Genomic DNA, 23700 nt, shown 5'->3' on the forward strand with positions numbered 1-23700 from the left:
AGAAACACAATGGTTTTGAATGCTGATCTTGTTTCCCACAACTTTACTGAATTTATTAGTTTTATTAGCTTTCTTTTGGGATTTTCAATATAAAGGATCATGCCATCTGAGACCAGGATAATTTTACTTCTTCCTTTCCAATTGATATGCTTTTATTTCTTTTTTCTTGCTCAACTACTTTGGCTAGAATTTCCAGTAGAATGTTAAAAAGCAGCAGTGAAACCAAGTATTTCTGTCTTGTTCTTATGGGGAAAGCTTTCAGTCTTTCACTGTTGAGTATGATGTTAAGCTGTGGATTTTTTATAAATGCCCTTAATCAAGATGAAGAAGTTATCTTTTATTCCTAGTTTTCTGAGTGTTTTTATCATGAAAAGGTGATGAATTTTGTCAAACGTCCTTTCTGCATAACGAAATAATCATGTGGCTTTCTCCCCTTTGTTACATTGATGTGGTTATTACGCTGATTGATTTGCATGGATTGAACCACTCTTGTATTCCTAGGATAAATCCCACTTGGTAATGGTATATAACCCTTTTAATGTGCTGTTGAATTTGACTTGCTAATTGCTGAGGATTTTTGTTTCCATCTTTCTAAAGGGTATTAGTCTGTAGTTATCTGTTCTTGTGTTCTCTTGTGATATCTGACTTTGGTATCACAGTAATGCTGGCCTCATAAAATACAGGCAGTGTTCCCTCCTCTTCAATTTTAGAAGAGTTTGAGAAGGATTGGTGTTACTCAGTCTTTACACATTTGGTAGAATTCAACAGTGTAGTCATTTGGTCCTGGATATTTCTTTGTTGGGAGGTTTTAACTTATTGTTTCAATCTCTTTACTTATTATTGGTTTGTTGCGATCTTCTATTTCTTCTTGAATCAGTGTAGATAGTTTATATGTTTCTAGGATTCTGTTCATTTCACCTAGATTATCAAATTTGTTGGTGCACAATTCTTCATAGTACTCTCTTATAATCTTTTTTCTCTATTGCCAGTAATGTCCCCATTTTCATTTCTGATTGTAGTTATTTATGTCTTCTCTCTTTTTCTCCTCTGTCAATCTAGCAAAAGATTTGTCAATATACTGATCTTTTCAAATAAAACTTTTGGTTTTGTTGATCTTCTGTATTTTTTTTTTTATTTTTAAGACACATTTTTTAATGCAATTTTATTGAGATATATCCATACACCATGCAATCCATCCAAAGTACACAATCAATGGCTCACAGAATCATCACACAGTTGTGCATTTATCACCACAGTTGATTACAGAACATTTTCATTATTCCAGGAAGCAAAAAAAAAAGAAAAGAAAAAGAAAAAAAGAGGACACCCAAAACATTCTGTACCCCTTATCCCCCTCTATCATTGATCCCTAGTATTGGTGCAATACATTTGTTCCTATTGATGAAAGAATGTTAAGATGTTACTGTTAATTATAGTGCAAATTCATTGATCTTTTCAAAGAACCAACTTTTGGTTTTGTTGATTCTCTGTATTGTTTTATTTATTTTTTTAAATTGTCTGTTTCATCTATCACTCCTCTAATCTTGATAATTTTTCTTTCTGCTAGCTCTGTGTTCAGTATGCTCTTATTGTTCTAGCTTCTGAAGCTGTGAAGTCAAGTTATTTACTTGACATCTTTCTTCTTTTACAATGTAAGTGTTTATAGCTATAAATTTCCCTCTGAGCACTGTCTTTGCTGCATACTCTTAGTTTTCATATGTTATATTTTCATTTGACTACATGTATTTTCTAACTTTCCCAGTGATTTCGTTGATTTATTGGTTGTTAAATTTCCAAATGTTTGTGAAATTTGCAATTTTCCTCTTGTTATTGATTTCTTACCTCATTCCATTATGGTCAGAGAAGATACTTTCCATGATTTCAATCATTTAAAATTTATTGGTATGTGTTTATGACCTAACATACAGTCTCCATCCTTGAGATTGATCCTTGTGCACTCAAGAAGAATTTGTATTCTGCTATTTTGGGGTTGAGTGTTCTATTCATGTATTGTTCAAATCCTCTATTTTAGTACTGATCTTCCATCTCCATGTTCTATCCATTATTGAAAGTGGTGTATTCAAGTTTCCAACTATTTATTATATAATTACCTCTCCCTTCAGTTCTATCAGTGTTTTCTTCATGTATTTTGGACGCTTCATTGTTAAGTACATATACATTTATAATTGTTATATTTTATTGATGAGTCGAGCCTTTTATGAATATATAATGTCCTTCTTTATCTCTTGTAATAGTTTTGACTTAAAGTCTATTTTGTCTGATATTAGTATAGCTACCCTACCTCTCTTTTGGTTATTACTTGCCAGGAATTTTTTCCCCATCCTTTAACTTTTAAATTATTTGTGTCTTCAGATGTAAGGTGAATCTTGCAAACAGCATATAGTTAGATCATCTTTTTAAAATTTAGTCTGCTATCTCTACCTTTTGACTGGAGAATTTAATCCATTTACCTTTGAAGTAATTCCTGATAAGGAAGGACTTCTGCCATTTTATGTTTTTTATTCTTATGCTTTTTTTGTCCCACCTTTTCGCCATTACTTACTGCTTTTGCGTCTCATTGATCTTTTTGTATGGAACCATTTTGAATCCTTTATCATTTCCTTTTTGTATATTTTTTATATTATACAAACCACAAATATTATTGATTTGTGGTTACCATGAGGATTACATTTAATATCCTAAATCAACGACAGTCTAGTTTGAATTGATACCATTTTAACTGCAATAGCATGCTACATAATCTCTGATCCTTTATCTCTCCAGGTCCCCCCTTTATATTATTCATGTTGCGTATCAGCTCTTTATTCTTTGTGTGCCCAATAACATAAATTTATAATTATTTTTTATACATGTGCATTTTAGATCCTGTAAGAAATAGAAAGTGGAGTTATAAACCAAGAATACAATACTGGCATTTATATTTACCCATGTAGTACTTGTACCATGAATCTTAGTTTCTTCATATGACTTCAAGTTACTGTCTAGTGTTCTTTCCTTTCATATGAAGGACACTCTTTAGCATTTCTTGTATGGTGCAGTGACAACTAACTCCCTCAGCTGTGCCCCCCGCCCCCGGGAATGTCTTGATTTCTTCCTCATTTTTGAAGGATAGTTTTGGCAGATATACATTTCTTGGAACATAGTTCCTTTCTTTCAGCACTTTAAATATGTCATTCCATTGCTTTATGGCCTCCATGGTTTCTAATGAGAAATAAGCTATTAAAGTTAATGAGGATCCCTTGTCTGTGAGAAGTCACTTCTCTCTTGTGGCTTTCAGGATTCTCTTTGTGTTTGTCACTTGACAGTTGGATTATAATGTGTTTTGGTGTGGATTTCATTGAGTCTGTTGTATTTGGAGTTCCCTGAGCTTCTTGAATGTGTATATTCATGTCTTTTATCAAATTTGGGAAATTTAGGGTCATTGTTTATTCAAATACTCTTCTGTTTCTTGTCCTTCTGAGATTTCCAAAATGCATGTTGTTATGCTTCATAGTATCTTACAGGTCCCTTAGGCTCTGTTCATTTTTCTTAGTTCTTCTTTCTTTCTGCTCCTCAGACTGAATAATTTTAATTGCCCTATATTCAAGTTTGCTCATTCTTTCTTCTGGCTGCTTAAATATGTCATTGAACCCCTATACTGATTTTTTTCATTTTATTCATTGTACTTCTCAGCTCCAGAATTTGAGTCTTTTTTACATTTCCTCTTTACTGAAATTATCATTTTTGTTCTTTCATCATTTGCCCAATTTCCTTTATTTGTCCATGTGTTCTGTTAGCTTATTGAACATATTCAGGATAGTCAGCTTAATGTCTTTGAGTAACAATTCCAATGTCCTGGCTTTCTCATAGATGGTTTCTATTACTTTATTTTGTTCCTCTGAATGGACCAGGTTTTACTGTTTCTGTGTATGCCCTGTGATTTCTTCTTGCAATCTGGATATCTGAATATTTTAATGTGTTAATTCTGGAAATCAGATACCTTTCCCCAGGATTTGATGTGTTTTTTGTTGTTGTTGTTGTTGTTGTTGTTGTTGAAGGTAATAGCAGTCTATTTGTTTGGTGATTTTTCAAAACTGTTTTTGCAAAGATTTTATTCCTTATCCTGTAAAGTCACTGAAATCTCTATTCCCTTAGTTAGTTTTCAGCTAGTTTTATGACTGAGATTTCCTTGAAGGACACAAGTTAAAGAAACAAAAATAAACAAAAAAGTACCTCTCCTAGTCTTTCCAGATTGGCTCTGTGCTGAAGCTCTCCTTCAGCATTTAGCCTGATTGCACTGAGGCTAGAGATCAGCCCCAGGTGAAAGCATAGTGTCTTCTCAGGTCTTTCTGATCATGTGTCTTGCCCTGGGCATTCACATGGCTTTTCAAATTCCCCAGGGCACTCCAATGCACGGTTTTCCCAAGAAAACTCTCCACAACCTTTCCTCCTGGGCACCAGGGCACTCATTTGTATGTCTCAACCATAATCTGTGCCTTAGGCATCTGCAGTTTGATCGTTCCCTCATAGTACTTTTGTGGTCATGCCTGCTGCTTCTCCATCCTGAGTTCTGGGATAGGTGGGACAGATAAGTACATTGTGTCAGTCCTTCAGGTGCTACAAGATGGGTTGGAACAGACATACAAACACCTTCATCTGCATCTAAGATACGCTCTGCTCCCTCTGGGACTAGGGACCTGCACTGGGAGCATGCGCTACAATCTTACAAACTTCAGTACTCACTTATTTTTCTAGATTCATACTCCCAATTCATGTTTTGGCTTCTGGGTCTCTTACTTTATTATAAGTTTAGCCATAGATTTTTTTTTTAAATTCAATTTTATGGAGATATATTTACATACCATACAATCATCCCTGGTGTACAATCAATTGTTCACAGCACCATTATATAGTTGTGCATTCATCACCCCATTCAATTTTTGAACATTTTCATTACCATATACAAAAAACAATAAGCATAAAAGTGGAAAAGAACACCCAAAACATCCCATACCCCCATCCCTCCCTATTATTCATTTATGTTTTGTCCTCATTTTTCTATTCATCTGTCCATACACTGTATAAAGTGAGTGGGAGCCACAAAGTTTTCATAATCACATAGTCACACAGTGTAAGCTATATAGTTATACAATTGTCTTCAAGAATCAAGGCTATTCTAATACACTAAAAACTAAAAAGGGATATCTATACAATGCGTAAGAGTAACCTCCAGAATGACCTCTCGACTCTATTTCAGATCTCTCAGCCACTGAAACTTTATTTTGTTTCATTTCGCTTCCCCCTTTTGGTCCAAGAAGGTTTTCTCAATCCCTCAATGCCAGGGCCAGGCTCATCACCATGAGTCACGTACCACATTTCCAGGGAGTTCCACACCCCTGGGAGTCACATCCCACGTGGGGGAGGACAGTGAGTTTACCTGCAGAGTTGGTTTAGAGAGAGAGGCCACATCTGAGCAACAAAAGAGGTTCTCTGGGGGTGACTCTTAGACTCTTAGGTACCATTTAAGTAGGCTTAGCCTCTCCCTTGCAGTAACAAACTTCATAAGGGAAGCCCCAAGGTCAAGGGCTCAGCCTTCCAACTTGGTAGCCCCAATGCTTGGGAGAATATCATTAATTCCCTAGGTGGGGAAATTTACATATTCCCACAGTCCCTCAAGAGGGCTTTGCAAGTACATCTTCATTCTCTGTCAGAATTGTTCTGGGATATACTGGGGCTTCACACTAACCTGCACAAAGCAACCAGACATCACTCCCTAATCAATGCTCCATATAATTATGTTGTTTGAATAAACTGACACACAAGTCAAATTATATAATGTGTTACAAAAAATATAGATCTTGTACCTAATAAACATCTTTCTTTGGTCCCACACAGAAGCTGAAGCTTCAAAAATGCTGTCAATATCATCCTTTACCCTTCTGTCTGATTTACCTTAGTCCTAACCAAGTCCATTTTGTTTATATCTCTAATTGAAGTCTGAACTCTTTTTTCAGACTCTAACATTTGCTGTATGGGGTAATGTTGACATTCATAGCTGCTGGACTCTGGCTCTGAGTCTCAGGTGTCATATATATATACCCAAAGTTCCAGGGACCGGCCAAGTTACACACAAACAGCTCAGCATCTGCGAGTTTAGAAATAACCATTACAGTTCAGGAATGCTGTTAATTGCTTACTGTCTAGGAACCCTTACAATAAGCCTTCTCCTGATAACCTATGTTCTCAGACTCAATTCTTAGGGTTTACACATTATATTTAGTCCATATTAGTGAAGCATTATAATATTTTTCTTTTCATTTCTGGTTTATTTCACTCAACATACTGTCCTCAATGTCCATTCACCTCACGATTTCACTCCTTCTTGTAGAAGTTCAATATTCCATTCACAGATCACCATTCCATCCATTCGATGTACCCTTATGTCACCTCCATCCACTGCAAATCATGAATACTGGCACCATAAACTTCACTGTGCAAATGTCCCTTCATGTCCCTCTTTTCAATTCTTCCAAGTATATACACAATAACCAAGTTGCAGGACCATATTAGCCATAGATCTTTAAGGATTTACAATATTTTATCCAGCATTTAAAAATGTTTCCTAGCAGAAGAATGTTTTTAGGATATCAAATCTGCTATTTTGATGGAAATGGAAGTCCTGGAGATGTTATATTTTCAATGTCATCAATATCTTCCACTGGCTCCCTTCCCTTCAGCCTATAAAATGTTAGCCTTTTCTATTCTAAATACCTTCTGTCAATCCTGACTCTTGTTGCATCCTGGTACCACTTTCTCATTCCTTCTTTCACCACCAAAGTCCTTAAAGAGCAGTTCCACATTGTTGCCTTACCATTTTGTACTTCCATTCACTCCTTACCATTCAACAGCATTCTATTACTCCTCCTTGCCATTCTCCTGAAATTTCTTTGAAGAATCACCCATAACTGATTCTTTACCAAATTCAATGGCCACTTTTATTTTCATTCTGTTTTAGCTCTTAGTGGCATTTGACCCCATTAACAAATTATCTTAAGGAAGATTTTCTTGAAATCCTCTTCTTAAATTGTAAGAAACCATTTTCTTATGACTTCCCATTCTACTTTTCAGTCTGTTCCTTCTCAGTCTCCTTCCCTCGTTTCTCTTCCTATACTTGCTTTCTTTGGTCATTCTCTGTTCTAATTTTACACTTTCATTCTATGGAATTTTATCTACTCTCATAGCTATATCATCTTTTGAGACTATCAAAATGAAATAACTAGCTGCTTATTTTATTGTGATGTATTGTGTAGCACAGAACATCTCTACTTGGTGTCTATAGTTGTCTCAAGTTCTGTGTATTCAAAGCCGAACCAGTTTCCACCCTCCCATCTCATTCATGTGTCTTCTTCTTGGGTTAGCTATCTCAGTGACTAGAATCACCACCCATTAATACTCAAGCTAAAAAACACAGTCATCTTTATTTCTTTCTTCTCTCTCTCTCTTTTTTTTTAAATTTCCAAGTGGTCACTAAATCCTGTCAATTCTACCTCTGAAATGACTCTTGGTTTTGTTCACTCCACTCCATTTCCCCCAACTCATCTAAGATCCTTTCTACTCCATTACATGGATTATGATAGGATCCTCATCTTGGTTTTGTTTACAGTCTCTGTCCAACACATTTTCTAAACAACCACATCACTCTTCTGCTTAAAAAAGCTTAATGTTTCTCAGCTGTTTAAAGAATAAGGTACAACTCCCTTATCATACCTTTTTAAATTGCTCATAATCTGGTTCTAGCTTCAAAACCCACCATTTTTTGCCTTTGCCTGGATTGCCTCCCAATCCTTACCCTCTTCTCTGATTTTCACCATGTTAATTTCAACTTCAATTTCATCAACTTTCAATTTCATCATTTAAAACTGATCTATCAATCATCTCTTAAGAAGTCTTTCCATTCTGTATCCCCATCCAGGTTAGGTACTCTTCCAGATCAGTATAATTATGCTTCCTTCTATTATAACATTATATAATATTGCTATAATACATAATATTGCTAACTAATATTTAATCCATGAATTTACCCATTAAACCAATATTTATTAAATACCTCACCGTGAGGCAGGTAATGTGTAACAAATGGTGGACATACAAAGGTAAGCAAGAAAGACAGGGTCCTTGCTGTCATGGAGTACAGAGTATATTGTGGGGGGCAGGCGGCAGATAGTTAAATGTACTCAACAATAAAGTGTGGTAAGTACTGTAATAAGAGATATACAAGGTACTATGGAAGCACATACCAAGGTTACTTAACCTGTTGGAGTCAGGGAAGACTTCCCAGAGGAAGTGATATTTTAATTGAGACCTGATAAACAAAGAAAATTAGCCAGTCTAAAAAGGAGGGGAAAGAGAATTCTAAGGCAGAAGGAATGGCATTTCAAAGTTTTGAAGCCCAATGGGTTTTAGCAAGTGGAAAGAAGAATCATAAGACAGGTTAGTGTAGGAGGTTTTTGCCCAACTAATCCTCATTCACTCTTACAGGTAATTGACCCCCTAAATTATCTCAAATTCCCCTATTCCACTCCCACATCATCCTGCATTTCTCCATTATAATGGTCAATGAACTTGTTATGGCTTGTTTAACTTTTGACCCCAGTAGATGTAAACTACATTTATGACATCTGGGTGCAATATCCATTTTGTTCACTAGTCTATCCCTTGTACTTGAAACGGTGCTTGCATGGCACAATGTTAATGTTTAATAAATATTTGTTGAATGAACGAATATAAAATGGCGAGCATGAAAGGAGACCCTGGAAAGGAAGAAGAGCTATGAAAATTCAAGGGACAACTTACCAAGACTAACTAAGTTGCTTAGGACATAATATTCATTCATATATCAACTACATATTGACTGCCACCTAAGTGCTAGGTATTATGAATATAAAAAAGTTAACCCATGAGCCCTGTTTCAGGAGGAGCTCATAGCTGCATGGAGAATTAATCATCTTTTTGGGCAGTCATTAAATAAGGTTTCATATTAGGACAGGGCTTCTAAAAGAGAATAATGTTCAATTTGATCATCAAAATCTGAAATATTTTCATGAAAAGGAGGTAAAAATCAGGTAATGAAAATTGTGAAATGCAGGTGCCCTTTTACTTGTTGAGTTATAGGATTTCTTTATATATGCAAGATATCAGTCTTTTCTCAGATACGTGCTTTCCAAATATTTTTTTCCATTGAGTTGGTTGCCTCTTCACCTTTTTGACAAATTCCTTTGAGGTACTGAGGCTTTTAAGTTTGAGGAGTTCCCATTTATTTATTTTTTCTTTTGTGGCTTTTGCTTTGGGAGTAAGGTCTAAGAAGTTACCTCCTATTACTAGATCTTGAAGCTGTTTCCCCACATTACCTTCTAGGAGTTTTATGGTACTATCTCTTATATTGAGGTCTTTTATCCATTTTGAGTTAATTTTTAGGGTAGGGTGTGAGGTAGGGATCCTCTTTCATTCTTTTGGAATGCGGATATCCAGCTATCCCAGCTCCATTTGTTGAAGAGACTGTTACGACCCAGTTCAGTGGCTTTGGGGGCCTTATCAAATATCAGTCAACCATAGATCTGGGAGTGTCTCTTCGAATTCTCAATTTGACTCCATTGATCAAGATGTCTATGTTTCTGCCAGTACCATGCTGTTTTGACCACTGTGGCTTTATAATAAGCTTCGAAGTCAGAGAATGCTAGTCCTCCCGCTTCATTTTTCTCTTTTAGAATGTTTTTAGCAATTTGAGGCATCTTTCCCTTCCAAATGAATTTGATAACTAGCTTATCCAAGTCTGCAACATAGGTTGTCAGAATTTTGATTGGAATTGCATTGAATCTGTAGATGAGTTTGGGTAGAATTGACATCTTAATGACATTTAGCCTTCTATCCATGAACACAGAATATTTTTCCATCTTTTTAGGTCCCCTTCTATTTCTTTTAGTGAAGTTATGTAGTTTTCTATGTATAGGTCTTTTACATCCTTGGTTAAGTTTATTCCTAGGTACCTGATTTTTTTAGTTGCTACTGAGAATGGAATCATTTACCTGAGTCTCCCTTCAGTTAGGTCATTTCTGGTGTATAGGAACATTACTGACTTATGTGCATTAATCTTGTATCCTGCTACTTTAATAAATTTGCTTATTAGCTCAAGTAGCTCTGGCATCGACTTCTCAGTATTTTCTAGATATAAGATCATATCATCTGCAAATAATGACAGTTTTACTTCTTCCTTTCCAATTTGGATGCCTTTTATTTCTTTGTCTTCCCAGGTTGCTCTGGCTAACACTTCAAGCACAATGTTGAATAACAGTGGTGACAGTGGGCATCCTTGCTCTTTCCTGATCTTAGAGGGAAGGCTTTCAGTCTTCACCATTGAGTACTACACTGGCTGTGGGTTTTTCATATATGCCCTTTATCATATTCAGGAAGTTTCTTTCATTTCCTACCTTTTGAAGTGTTTTTATTAAAAATGGATGCTGGGTTTTGTGAAATGCTTTTTTTAGCATCTATTGAGACGATCATTTGATTTTTCCATTTTCATTTGTTAATGTGTTGTATTACATTGATTGATTTTCTTATGTTGAACCACCCTTGCATGCCCGGAATGAACACCACTTGGTCATAGCGTATGATTTTTTTTAATGTGCCTTTGGATTCGATTTGCAAGTATTTTGTTGAGAATTTTTGCATCTATATTCATGAGGGTGATTGGTCTGTAGTTTTCCTTTCTTGTAGCATCTTTACCTGGTTTTGGTATTAGAGTGATGTAAGCTTCATAAAATGAGTTAGTCAGTGTTTCACTTTCTTCAGTGTTTTGAAAGAGTTTAAGTAAGATTTGTGTCAGTTCTTTTTGGAAAGTTTCGTAGAATTCCCCTGTGAAGCCATCTGGCCCTGGGCATTTATTTGTGGGAAGCTTTTTGATGACTCATTGGATCTTTTTGCTTGGGACTGGTTTGCTGAGGTCTTCTATTTCTTCTCTGGTCAGTTGAGGTTATTCATGTGTTTCTGGGAAATTATCCATTTCCTCTATATTATCTAGTTTGTTGGCATACAGTTGTTCATGGTATCCTCTTATAATTTTTAAAATTTCTTCGAATCTGCAGTAATGTCACCTCTCTCATTTATTATCCTGTTTATTTGGGTCTTCTCTCTTTTTGATTTTTGCCAGTCTAGCTAGGGTGTGTCAATCTTGTTGATCTTCTCAAAGAAGCAACTTTTGGTTTTATTTATTCTCGTTATTGTTTTGTTGTTGTTGTTGTTCTCTATGTCATTTATTTCTGCTTTAATCCTTGTTATTTCTTTTCTTCTACTTGGCATAGGATTAGTTTGCTGTTAATTTTCTAGCTTCTTCAGTTGTTCCATTAGTTCTTTGGTTTTAGCTCTTTCTTCCTTTTAATGTATGCATTTAGAGCTATAAATTTCCCCCTCAATACTGCCTTTGCTGCATCCCATAAGTTTTAATATGTTGTGCTCTCGTTTTCACTCATCTCTAGGTATTTAGCAATTTTTCTTGTATTTCTTCTTAAACCCAGTGATTGTTTAGGAGTGTGTTGTTTACCCTCCAGATATTTGTGAATTTTCTAAATCTTTGATGGTTATTGACTTCTAATTGTATTCCATTGTGATCAGAGAATGTGCTTTGAATAATTTCAATCTTTGTAAATTTATTGAGGCTTGTTTTATGGTCCAGTATATGATCTATTCTGGATAAAGTTCTGTGAGCATTAGAGAAGAATGTGTATCCTGGTGATTTAGAATGTAATGTTCTATATATGTCTGTTAAGTCAAATCCATTTATCACATTGTTTAGGCTTTCAATTTCCTTATGGACCTATCTGGTTGATCTATCTGTAGGAGAGAGTGATGTATTGAAGTCCCCCACAATTATCGTGGAAACATCTATTGCTTCCTTCAGTTTTGTCAGTGTTTATCTCATGTACTTTGGTGCCCCTTGATTGGGTGCACAGACATTTATGATTATTACTTCTTGTTGAATTTTCCCTTTTATTAGTATATAGTGACCTTCTTTGTCTCTTCTAAGATCCTTGCATTTAAAGTCTATTTTTATCTGAGATGAATATAGCTACTCCTGCTTTCTTTTGGCTGTAGCTTGCATGTAACATTTTTTTCCATCCTTTCACTTTCAATTTCTTTGCGTCTCTGGGTCTAAGATGAATCTCTTGTAAGCAACATATTGATGGTTCATATTTTTTAATCCATTCTGCCAATCTATATCTTTTAATTGAGGAGTTTAATCCACTCACATTCAATGTCATTACTGTGAAGGCATTTCTTGAATCACCCATCATATCCTTTGGTTTTTATTTGTCAGATATATTTTTTCCCTCTATCTTTGTTTCCTTTAATGTACCCTTACTAAAACTCTTTAGTTCTGAGCCCTTCTCCATACCTCTCTCTCCTTTCTTCTTTTTTCTCTGCTGGTAGGGTTCCTTTTAGTATCTCGTGTAGGGCAGGTCTCTTGTTAGCAAATTTTCTCAGCATTTGTTTGTCTGTGAAGATTTTAAGCTCTCCCTTAAATTTGAAGGAGAGCTTTGCTGGATAAAGAATTCTTGACTGGCAATTGTTCTCTTTCAGAATTTGAAATATGTCTACCACTGCCTTCTTGTCTCCATGGTGGCTGCTGAGTAGTTATTACTTAGTCTTATGTTGTTTCCCTTGTATGTGGTGAATTCCTTCTCTCTTGCTGCTCTCAGAACTTGCTCTTCAGCATTTGACAGTGTGTTCAGAATATGTCTCAGAGTGGGTTATTTGGATTTATTCTGTTTGGAGTTCATTGGGTGTCTATGATTTGCATATTTATGTTGTTTAGAAGGGTTGGGAAGTTTTCCCAAACAATGTCTTGAACACTCTTCCTCATCCTTTACCCATCTCTTCCCCTTCTGGAACACAAATGATTCTTATATTTGTGCATTACATGCTGTCCATCATATCCTTGAGATCCATTTCAAATTTTCTGATTTTTTTATCCATTCATTCTTTTGTACTTTCATCTCCAAAACATTTTCTTCCAGTTTGCTTACTCGTTCTTTGAATTCATCTAATCTGCTGCTATGTGTTTCCAGGATCTTTTAAGTTTGATCAACAGTTTCTTTTATTTCCATAAGCTCATCTATATTTTTATTTACTCTTGTAAATTGTTCTGCATGCTCTTCTAGGTCTTCTTGATATGCTTTATATCCTGAGTCTCAATCTTGTTGTTTGTGATTACTTCTTATATTAATTGCTCCAGGTTGTGTGTCTCCTCTGGTTTTTCGACTTGGGCATGTGGGTTATCCATACCTTCTGGTTCCTTTATATACTTTAAAATTTTGTTGTTTTTGTCCTCTTGGCATTTGCTTATCTTGATAGAGTTCTTTTAGGATTTGCAAGCTTATTTGAACAATTATCTATAATTTGACAGAGCTACAACTTGGTGGAGTACACTTTCCCTGACCTACCAGCAGATGGCGCCCCCAGGCCACCTATTACCCTCAAGCTGTCCCCCTCAACTTCGTCTATGCAGCGAGGGGGGTCCAAACCTCGTGGAGGTCCAATGAGTGCACCAATTTTCTGTTTGCAGTGGGGACTGTTGGCCCTGAGAGTGGGGAGTGTGCCCTATGAAGTTAGGCAGGGAAGTAAGCTTTAAGACCCAGAATTCCCAGCCATTCCCGGGGCTGCATCTGTAATACCCTGGGGCTGTTGCATGAGTCCAACCCTTCAGCTCAGATTCCCCACAGTCCCTTTCTGCCATGAGCCCACAAGTCCCTGGGACTGGTGTAGGGCTCTCTGCACTTCCGTGCGGGACCCCACCTCTAAGCTGTGCACTCTGTGGTCCTCTGCGGAGGCAGACTGCACAACATCACAGGCAAGCTGAATCCCCACGGGGAGCTCACAGCCGCAATGCTGCGGAGTGTCTCCCAGCCTGTTGAAAAGATGGCTATACCAGGCATGGTAACTTCCCACTTCTGCAGTCCTACTGCAGCCCACTCCTGTCTCTGGGACAATTAGCTGCAAGTCTGCAAAAGGCTATCACCCATGCCAGATACTGAGGTGGGTGCCCGGGGCGTGGAAGGCATTCCCCACCACGCTCGACTGTGTGGCTCTTGCTGCTGGATCCACAGCCGTCCTCTGGGTTTTCAAACTAACCCTCCCCCAAACGCCAACCCTGGGTTTCTCCCCACCGCAGCCACAGAGCGCCATTTCTCCAGCAGCTCAAACACTCACTTGATTCCGAAAGCAGTCACTTGGTTTCACCAAGTGCACAGTCCCTGTGGATGTAGCATACCCTGTCCAGCCAGTAGAACCCTGGAACTGCTATTCTGGAGCACTTTCTGTCTGTTAACTAGTGTTTTTCACAGAGGAGTATTTTGTTCCATCTCTCCTAATCCACCATCTTGGATCCCCAAAATCCTTTTTTACTTTTATGGGGGAAGCAAGAAAAAAAAGATTCTACTAGGTCAGCTCCAGCCTGTAAAACTCCTGTGTAAAAGATTTAGCATTACAGAACCCTTGGTAGTGTTTGAAATACTGAATTATTTCCCCTTTACGCTTTGGGAAAGTTATAAGTGGTATCAAAAATTCTAATCCCCAAGTAGAATGTTATGGTCTTGATCAACTTCCCTTCTATTTTTCCTATTATTAAAACATTTAACAACTTTCGAATCTATTCATTTCTTAGAACAGATACTAAATGATTCTGCATCCAAATTCATGTGGAGAAATATGTCCAAAAGATATTTTTGAAGTTAAAACTTTTTTTTGACTGAACAAAAACCTTTAGAGATAAATGATATTTCACTTTCAAGTACTTTAGTTATTAAAGAAGTATGAATTTAATTTTTTGATTAATCTTCAGGGTATTAAGAATGTCAACACTAAATAATTTAATTTCCAAAGAAATACAGAAACCTAGACTATGTCATTTTCTGAATTGTTAAAACACCCATGTTATTAATCAGTAGGAATTTCCTTAAATCAAATACACATAAACAAACTGTAAAAGCCAAGAGAGTTATCTTTGAAGTTACTATCCTAGAGAAAATATCTGTGACAACATATGTTTCAGTTACATAAACAAAACATTTCATAAAATATTAAGGAGAAAAGTGAGCTTTATAAATAATTAAATTTTAACAAAAGCTTCCAGGGCCAGCTCTTTCCCTTAGGGGATGAAAGATACAGACAGCACCTTAGCATTTACAGTTTGTCATTATGAATTATCCCCAAATATCCTTGGGAATATATACAGTTACATTTTGACATGTGGGAAAGATGGACTTTCCCCCACACCAAAATACCAAGTAATAATAGTGCTAGACTACAACCACTGTTGCTTTTAGCTGTATAACAAGAGCAGCATAAGAAGTGCTTTGTAACAGAAAGGCACATGGTATAAAATTGGTAGATGTGAGCTCTTCTGGTACTTAGAACACAAGAACACATGTCCTAGAGCCATCATTCTTATTAAATTTTTATTTCTATCACTTTCAATCTAAGCATAAGAACATCTTATTTATTCCTCATCCTGGGGAATATAATACTCATATGAGTGAATGAAGAGGAAAATGAAAGGTTATCTCTTTGTGTCCAAGGTAGTTTATAAATTTCAATTCATTTCTTATGAAATTAATACAAGATAAAGAGTACAGTATAGTTAAAAGATTTCTTCTATGTTAAATGAGCATGGTAATACCAATCTCAGAGGATTCAAGATATATGCTAAACACCTGTAGAGAAGTTTAAATTGCTGTGTAAAATACTAATGTTTTTATTACTATACCTTTACTTGTTTTATAAATTAAGGGTAGTATATATAATATAACTTATTCTTGGTAACTATCAATTCTACTTCAGAAATGCTCTGAGGTTCAATCTGTCTCTTTAACCCTTCAGATACTATTCATCCCTTGCTAGCCTTAGTGCAATATATTAGTCTCTCTTCTACTAGACTCTCCCCACTCTCCAGAATCACTGTCCTCTGCTGGCCCTTAATTTTCATCAAAATAAAGATCAAACTACTTAGCAATGAAGATAAGCCTCTTCACAAATTGGTTCCAAATTACCTTTTCAGCGATATCTCTTGCCACATCTGCCCTAATCCAGTATTTTCAAGCCTTCATCCACACCCACTCCTCAACACCAACACAGTCAAGGATGGGACATTTCCTTAACTAACAGTGCTCAGTAATCTAGATGAGGTTGGGGTGGGTCATGCTAGGAAGACACTCCTAAAAGCTTTCCCATCGCTTTTTTCACACTGAAAATCAAGGCTCTTATTATATGTGCTTTTAATTGTTCCCCAATATACCATTTCCTCTCATGCCTCTGAGTTTCTAAACTTATTATCTATGTCTGGTATACCCATCAATCCTTCTTTACTTGGGAAACTTTTAACCATCCTTCAAAATCTTGCTTAGACGTCCATTCTAAAATCTGCCAACTCTACGGTCTGAGTTAGAATTAACTATTTTCTAATCTAAACATCTAGTAATCAGATCATACCTCTGTTAGGGTACTTATCACATCATACTATTATTAGTTATTTCTGAAAGAAATACATTATTATTGGATCAATAATTACTGTGTTAGGCTAACATACACAAATAATTCTGACTTCTCCCTTCTTATGTTAGCTATCACACTATTGGGATTTCTTACAGACATGGTTAATTTATTGAGGTCTAATGATTAAAAATCTGACATGGAAAACACCATGGAAATTGACTCAACAAGCTCTGAAAGACAGTTAAGGGTTTTCCTATGGGATAAAAGTGTGGAAAAGTTATTTAAATTTTGTCTTTGAGGGGATTCCCTCTGGGTATCTAGTTCTGTTCAGGAGGGTTTAAGTTGCTAGGAAAGCAGATGGGATCTCCTGGTCAAGATGAAGGAGTAAAGGTGTGCTGAAACCTTTCTCCTCAGATTACAAATAAACAAACCATAGATTAAATATTTTTAAAAACTATTTTTAAAATACATAGACTGGCTTAAAAACAACAGACAAATCTCTGTGGGCCAGAAAATGAGAAAAAAGCCATGGCAGGGCTTGGGGGCTGGAGTCTTACAACCTACTGGGAATCAGGACTGGAAACGGGCAAAGATTTCAACAACTGTGCTGAATAACAGGAGATGTAAATTTACTTTTGTGCCAAAACCAACTCTGAAAATGCTCTTCCTGTCCTTAAGTAACAGCTGAAATAGCTCTACCTGACTGCCTAGGTTGTGGCTACAAAAGCATTACTAGGGAGGTGATATTATCAACATGGCGACGTAAACAGCTACTGAAAACTTCTTTCCAGAGATTCAACAAATAAAGGACAATAATGAATTGTTTGAAACTCTTGAGGAGGATATAGATTGGAGATAGACCCTGCAATCGAAAAAAGAGAAGAAATATCAGCAGGCAGACAAAGGAGGGAATGTCTGGCCTAGAAAGCTGCTGGGGAGCAGGAAGCCAAGCCACAGATGAACAGGTGAGGGTCTGGCCTAGATAGCCACAGGGGAATGGGCAGCCGAGCCACAGATGAGTGGAACCGTGGCCAAGAACTCCCATGCCAGGGACAGGCCATTGCAGCAGGCAGAGAAGAGTGGAAGAGGGTAGCTCCACGCCCGTGCAGCCATCTTTGCAGCTGGCTGGGAGACACCCCTGCACAGCACCACAGCCGAAAGCCTCCTTAAGGGAATCAGAATTCGGCAAGCTTGCAATGGCATCCACCCTTCCTCCATGGGAGCCTGCGGTATGCATAGCCGAGAGACAGGGGTGCCGCATGGAAGTGCCAGGAATCCTCTCCCAATCCCAGGGACCCAAGGGTGCCCCACAGAGAGACACTGTGGGGCATTTGAACTGGAGGGGGAGATGCACAGGTCTGCAGCCCCAGGGTACTCCACCTGCAGCCTCAAGAAGGGCTGGGATCACTGTGTCCTGAAGCAGTCTTCCTGCCAAACTGTATAGGGCATGCCCCTCACCCACAGGGCTGGCGGTTCCCACTGCACATGGAAAATTGGTGCACTGACAGGACTTCCACAGGGTTTGGACCCCCACTTAGTGCAGACGAAGTTGGGGAGAACTGGCTTGAGGGTAAGAGGTGGCTCAGGAGCGCCTTGCTGATAGCTCAAGGGAAGTGCAGTCCACCAAGCTGTAGCTCTGTCAAATTATAGGTAAGTGTTCAAATAAGTCTACATTTCTTAAAAGAACCTTATCAAGATAAGTAAATGCCAAGAGGCCAAGAACAACAGAAAATTGTAATGCATATGAAGAAACCAGAAGATATGGATGATCCAAATGCCCATATTAAAAAGCCAGAGGAGACACAGAATTTGGAGCAATTAATCAAAGAAGTACTAACCAACATCAATATCATGGCTCAGGATATAAGGATATGAAGACGACCCTAGAAGAGAATAAAGAATTTCCAAGAGTAAATAAAAAAAAAAAATAGTGGATCTTATGGAAATAAAAGATACTGTTGATGAAATTAAAAAGATTCTTGAGCCACATAAGACCAGATCTGAAGAAGTAGAGGAAAGAATTAGCGAACTTTAGAAGATAGCATGAAAGAAAGTGAAAGCACAAAAGAATAAATGGTGAAAAAAATTGAAAAATTCGAAGTAGATCTCAGAGATATGATGGACAACATGAAGTGCACAAATATAAGAATCATTGGTGCTCCAGAAGCAGAAGAGTAACGGGCTAGGAAAGTACTCAAAGACATTGTTGGGGAAAACTTCCCAACCCTTCTAAATGACATAAATACACAAATCATAGATGCACAATGAACTCCAAATAGAATAAATCCAAATAAACCCACTCCGAGATATATTCTGATCAGATTATCAAACGCTGAAGAGAAGGAGAAAGTTCTGAAAGCAACACAAGAGAAACGATTCACAACATACAAGGGAAACAATGTAAGATTAAGTAGTGACTACTCAGTTGCCACCAATGAGGTGAGAAGGCAGTGGTAGACATATTTAAAATTGTGAAAGAGAAAAATTGTCAAAGAAGAATTCTTTACAAGAACAATCATAAATGTCTATGCAGTCAATCAAGGTGCCCTGAAGTACAGGAGACAAACATTGGCAAAACTGAAGGAAGTAATAGATGTTTCCACAATAATCATGGGAAATTTCAACACATTACACTCTCCTATAGATAGATCAACCAGACAGAGGATAAATAAGAAAACTGAAAACCTGAACAATGTGATAAATGAATTTGACCTAACAGACATATATAGAATATTACAACTTAAACCATCAGGATATACATTCTTTTCTAGTGCTCACGGAACTTTATCCAGAATAGATCATATGCTGGGCCATAAAACAAACCTCAACAAATTTAAAAAGACTGAAATAATTCAAAGCACATCCTCTGAACAAAACGGATACAACTAGAAGTTAATAACCATCAAAGATCTAGAACATTCACAAAAATCTGGAATTTAAACAACACATTCCTAAACAATCCATGAGTTAAAGATGAAATTGCAAGAGAAATTGCTAAATATCTAGAGATGAATGAAAATGAGAACACAACATATGAAAACTTCTGGGAAATTAAAAAAATCATAAGAGAATACTATGAATAACTGTATGCCAACAAGCTAGACAATTTAGAGGAAATGGACAATTTCCTAGAAACACATGAACAACCTAGAATGACCCAAGAAGAAATAAAAGACCTCAACAAATCAATCACAAGCCAAGAGATCCAATCAGTCATCAAAAATATACCTACAAATAAAAGCCCAGGGCCAGACGGCTTCACAGGGGAATTTTGCCAAAGTTTCCAACAAGAATTGACATCATTCCTGCTCAAACTCTTCCAAAAAACTGAAAAAAAAGGAACACTACCTAACTCATTTTATGAAGCTAATATCACTCTGATACCAAAACCAGATAAAGACACTATAAAAAAGGAAAACTACAAGCCAATCTCCCTAATGAACATAGATGCAAAAATTCTCAACAAAATACTTGCAAATTGAATCCAAAAGCACAATAAAAGAATTATACACCATGACAAACTGGGGTTCATTCCTGGTATGCAAGGGTGGTTTAACATAAGAAAATCAATGTAATTCAACACATTAACAAATCAAAAGGGAAAAATCAAATGATCATCTTGATAGACAATGAAAAAGCATTTGACAAAATTCAACATCCCTTTTTGATAAAAACACTTCAGAATGTAGGAATTGAGGGAACCTTCCTCAATATAAAGGGCATATATGAAAAACCCACAACCAGCATAGTACTCAACGGTGAGAGGCTCTGAGTCTTCTCCCTAAGATCGGTAATGAGACAAGAATACCCACTGTCACCTCTATTATTTAACATTGTGTAAGAAGTTCTAGCCACAGCAATTCACCAAGATAAAGATATAAAAGGTATCCAAATTGGAAAGGAAGAAGTAAAACTGTCATTATTTGTAAATGATACGCTGTAACATTTGAAAAGTCCTGAGAATTCAACCACAAAGCTACTTTAGCTAATAAACAAATACAGCAGGGTGGCAGGATATAAGATTAATGAACATAAGTTGGTAATGTTTCTATACACCAGTAATGACCTACCTGAACAGGCAAGCACAATGGCAACTTAGAAATCAAGTACCGAGGAATAAACTTAATCAAGGGTATAAAAGACCTCTACACAGAAAATTACAAAATTTTACTAAAAGAAATAAAAAAGGACCTAAATAGGTAGAAAAATATTCCATACTTATGGACAGAAAGACTAAATATTGTTAAGAAGTCAATTCTACTCAAACTGATACGCAGAATCAATGCAATCCCAATCCAGATTCCAACAACCAACTTTGCAGATTTGGAAATGCTAGTTATCAAATTTATTTGGAAGTGAAAGGGGCCTCAAATTGCCAAACCATCCTACCATTTGACCTTGCAATCCCACTTCTAGGTATAGACCCAAAGAGAACTAACACAGGGTTGCAAACAGATAACTTGCACATCAGTGTTTATAGTGGCATTACTCACAATAGTCAAAAGCTGGAAACAACCCAAATATCCATTAGTCTTTCTCTAAAAATAAAATTGGAAGCCATGGTATATTGAAAACAAGAACAAATATAATGAGAAGGCATTTAGAAAGAATAGTTTGTGCCCCTTTTCTTCCTTATCTTTGGACACTGTCTTATGAAAATGTGTACCCTCATTCCTCGCCAAATAGTTTCTAAAGATATCAGAAACTCCACCAACCAAAAAAGAGAATATAACTGACCCTTTTAAAGCAGGAGTTCTGAAATGCATATATATTTGAAAATGCATGTTTCAAGAAACATTTACTATGCACTTAATTTTTATCAGAAAGCAAACAGCATTTACCAATGACAGGAACAATTTTTCTTCCAAAGGATAATTTCATTATTGCAAAAAAATACATGTCAGATCCTGAAAAAAGGCAATTTCATCTATTTTCTCTATACATAGTGTGACATACCAGAAAAATTGTTGGACTTCAACACTTTGCATGAAAAGATTACTATGAAACAATGATTGTACATCAAAGGGAAGATTTACTGTTTAAAAAACAAGATATTATCATAGTTATTTCTTTACCAATTACAAAATGTTACTTTCTCTATTGTGTGCCTTTATCATTCTTTGCACTGACACATGCCCATCTTGCTCTCTGAAATGACTGAATTCAAATTCAAATTCATGTGAGTAAAAGACAAAACTCTTTAAATCATTCTTCTCAAATAGTAACGTACAAGGCTAGCCTGTACCATTATCTCCCTTTTATCTGTTGGTGTCACTATCACCAACTAAGGGACAAGGAGAATAGAATATGCTTCCATTTTGTTAGAAGGACAAAATTGTTTCTAAGAAATTTTCCATTAAAAGCATTCTTCTAATATTGATTCCTTCATTTTGTTTGTATGCAAAAACATTTTAGATTCCAAAATGAATTACTTAACACCTATGCACTAATGGTTAGGTCTTACCTTGTTAGAAGTTTCTAATAAAAATTGGAATGTGTTCTGCATAGCTTGGCATGTCTCTAGCTCAGTCCGGTTGAAGGCTATTAAATAATCTTTAAGGTGATCATACACATTTCCATCAAGAGCCTGTATCATAGGAGTAAACAAAAACAAAAAAGTTACAATAAATCTTTAATACATGATGTCTGCTCCCTGCAAGTCAAGGAGAGGTGAACAACAGATACAGATTGTTATGTAAGAGTAAATACAAACAACAAACAATCATTTGAGGGAAACGGTGGATCTCTCTAATAAACAGGAAATTAAAAAAAAGGAAAATTCCATATTGGTATAACTGTCAGAAAATAGATACTACAGAACAAAACTTGGAAGATTAAAAAGCCTGGCTTCTGCTTTGCTCATCCACTTATAAGCTGCATCAACCTCTCCTGTAGTCTCTTTATAACACAGTGAGTGTGTGAGTTCAATGAAGTTAATGGATGTGAACAGATCAGGGACAATGCCTGAAACAGAGTAAACACTGAATGAGCATTAATGTCCTCCATTTTTTCTCATCCATTATTGGTAGGATTATAAATTAGTGTATTCTTCTTAGAGAGCAGTCAGAGAAAAATCACAGTAGAATAGTAAAGAAAGAAAAGTGACTCAGGGATCCTGTTTGGGGGCAGAAACATCAATGTAATATATATGAAGGGTCTCAAATATTCTTATTTATTTAAAAATTTATAGCAGGACACTTTGGAATTGAAAAAGGGAATAAGATAAGAAAAACAAACATTTGAGGAATCAATCTATGAAGCATTCAGTCATTAAATATATACAATAATAAAAAATAAAAACAAAAAAACTGAAAAGACTATATAGATGAAAAAGTCTGTAACAAATAATTTTAGGTTAAAAAAGAAAAAAAAGAATATATACACATTAAGCACAATTATGGAAAGAATATATCTATAAATGATAATCCAAAAAGGTTTCAGAGTCTTGCTAATCAATGCAGATTTTTTTTTTTAAGTTGAGGTACAATCTACTACCGTTTTAACTATTTAAAACTATATAACTTGGTGACTTTTATTACATTCACAGGGTTGTGCAACCATTTATTCCATAACATTTTCCTCACCCCCAAAAGAAACCCAGTACCCATTAAGCTGTCACTCCCTATTCCTCACTCTCCTCAGCTCCTGGCAACTAACTAATCTGCTTTCTGTCTCTTTGGATTTGTCTATTCTGGACATTTAATATAAATGAAATAATATGTTGCTTTTTGTTTTTGGCTTCTTTCACTTAGTATAATGTTTTCAAGGTTCATCCATATTGTAGCAGGTATCAATACTGCAATTTGTTTCTCTGACTGAATAATATTTCATTGCATGGATATACCACAATTTGTTATCCATTCATCAGTTGATGGACATTTGGGTTATTTGGGTTGCTTCTACTTTTTTGGCTATTATGAACAATGGGGCTATGAACATTCAAGTGCAAGTTTTTGTTTGAATACCTGTTTAATTCTTTTGGTTCTACACCTAGGAGTAGAACTGCTGGGTCACATGGTATGGTAATTCTAAGTTTAATTTTAGAGGAACTGCCAAACTGTTTTCCACAGCAGCTGCATCATTTAACTTTCCCATCAACAATACACAGGGTTCAGATTTCTCTATATCCTTGCCAACACTTGTTATTTTCTCTATATT

General features: G+C 36.3%; 1 protein-coding gene across 1 annotated transcript in view; it reads right to left on the bottom strand.

The window, feature by feature from the left end:
* The window catches only part of FCHSD2 (FCH and double SH3 domains 2), a 442594-nt gene that overhangs the window by 133609 nt on the left and 285285 nt on the right, over positions 1 to 23700 (bottom strand). Inside the window, exon 9 of the mRNA XM_037840535.1 lies at positions 22007 to 22129. Within this exon, the coding sequence (XP_037696463.1) occupies positions 22007 to 22129 (123 nt within the window). The remainder of the gene's footprint in view (positions 1 to 22006; positions 22130 to 23700) is intronic.

This window comes from Choloepus didactylus, chromosome 6 (genome assembly GCF_015220235.1).
Source record: "Choloepus didactylus isolate mChoDid1 chromosome 6, mChoDid1.pri, whole genome shotgun sequence".
Lineage (NCBI taxonomy): Eukaryota > Metazoa > Chordata > Mammalia > Pilosa > Megalonychidae > Choloepus > Choloepus didactylus.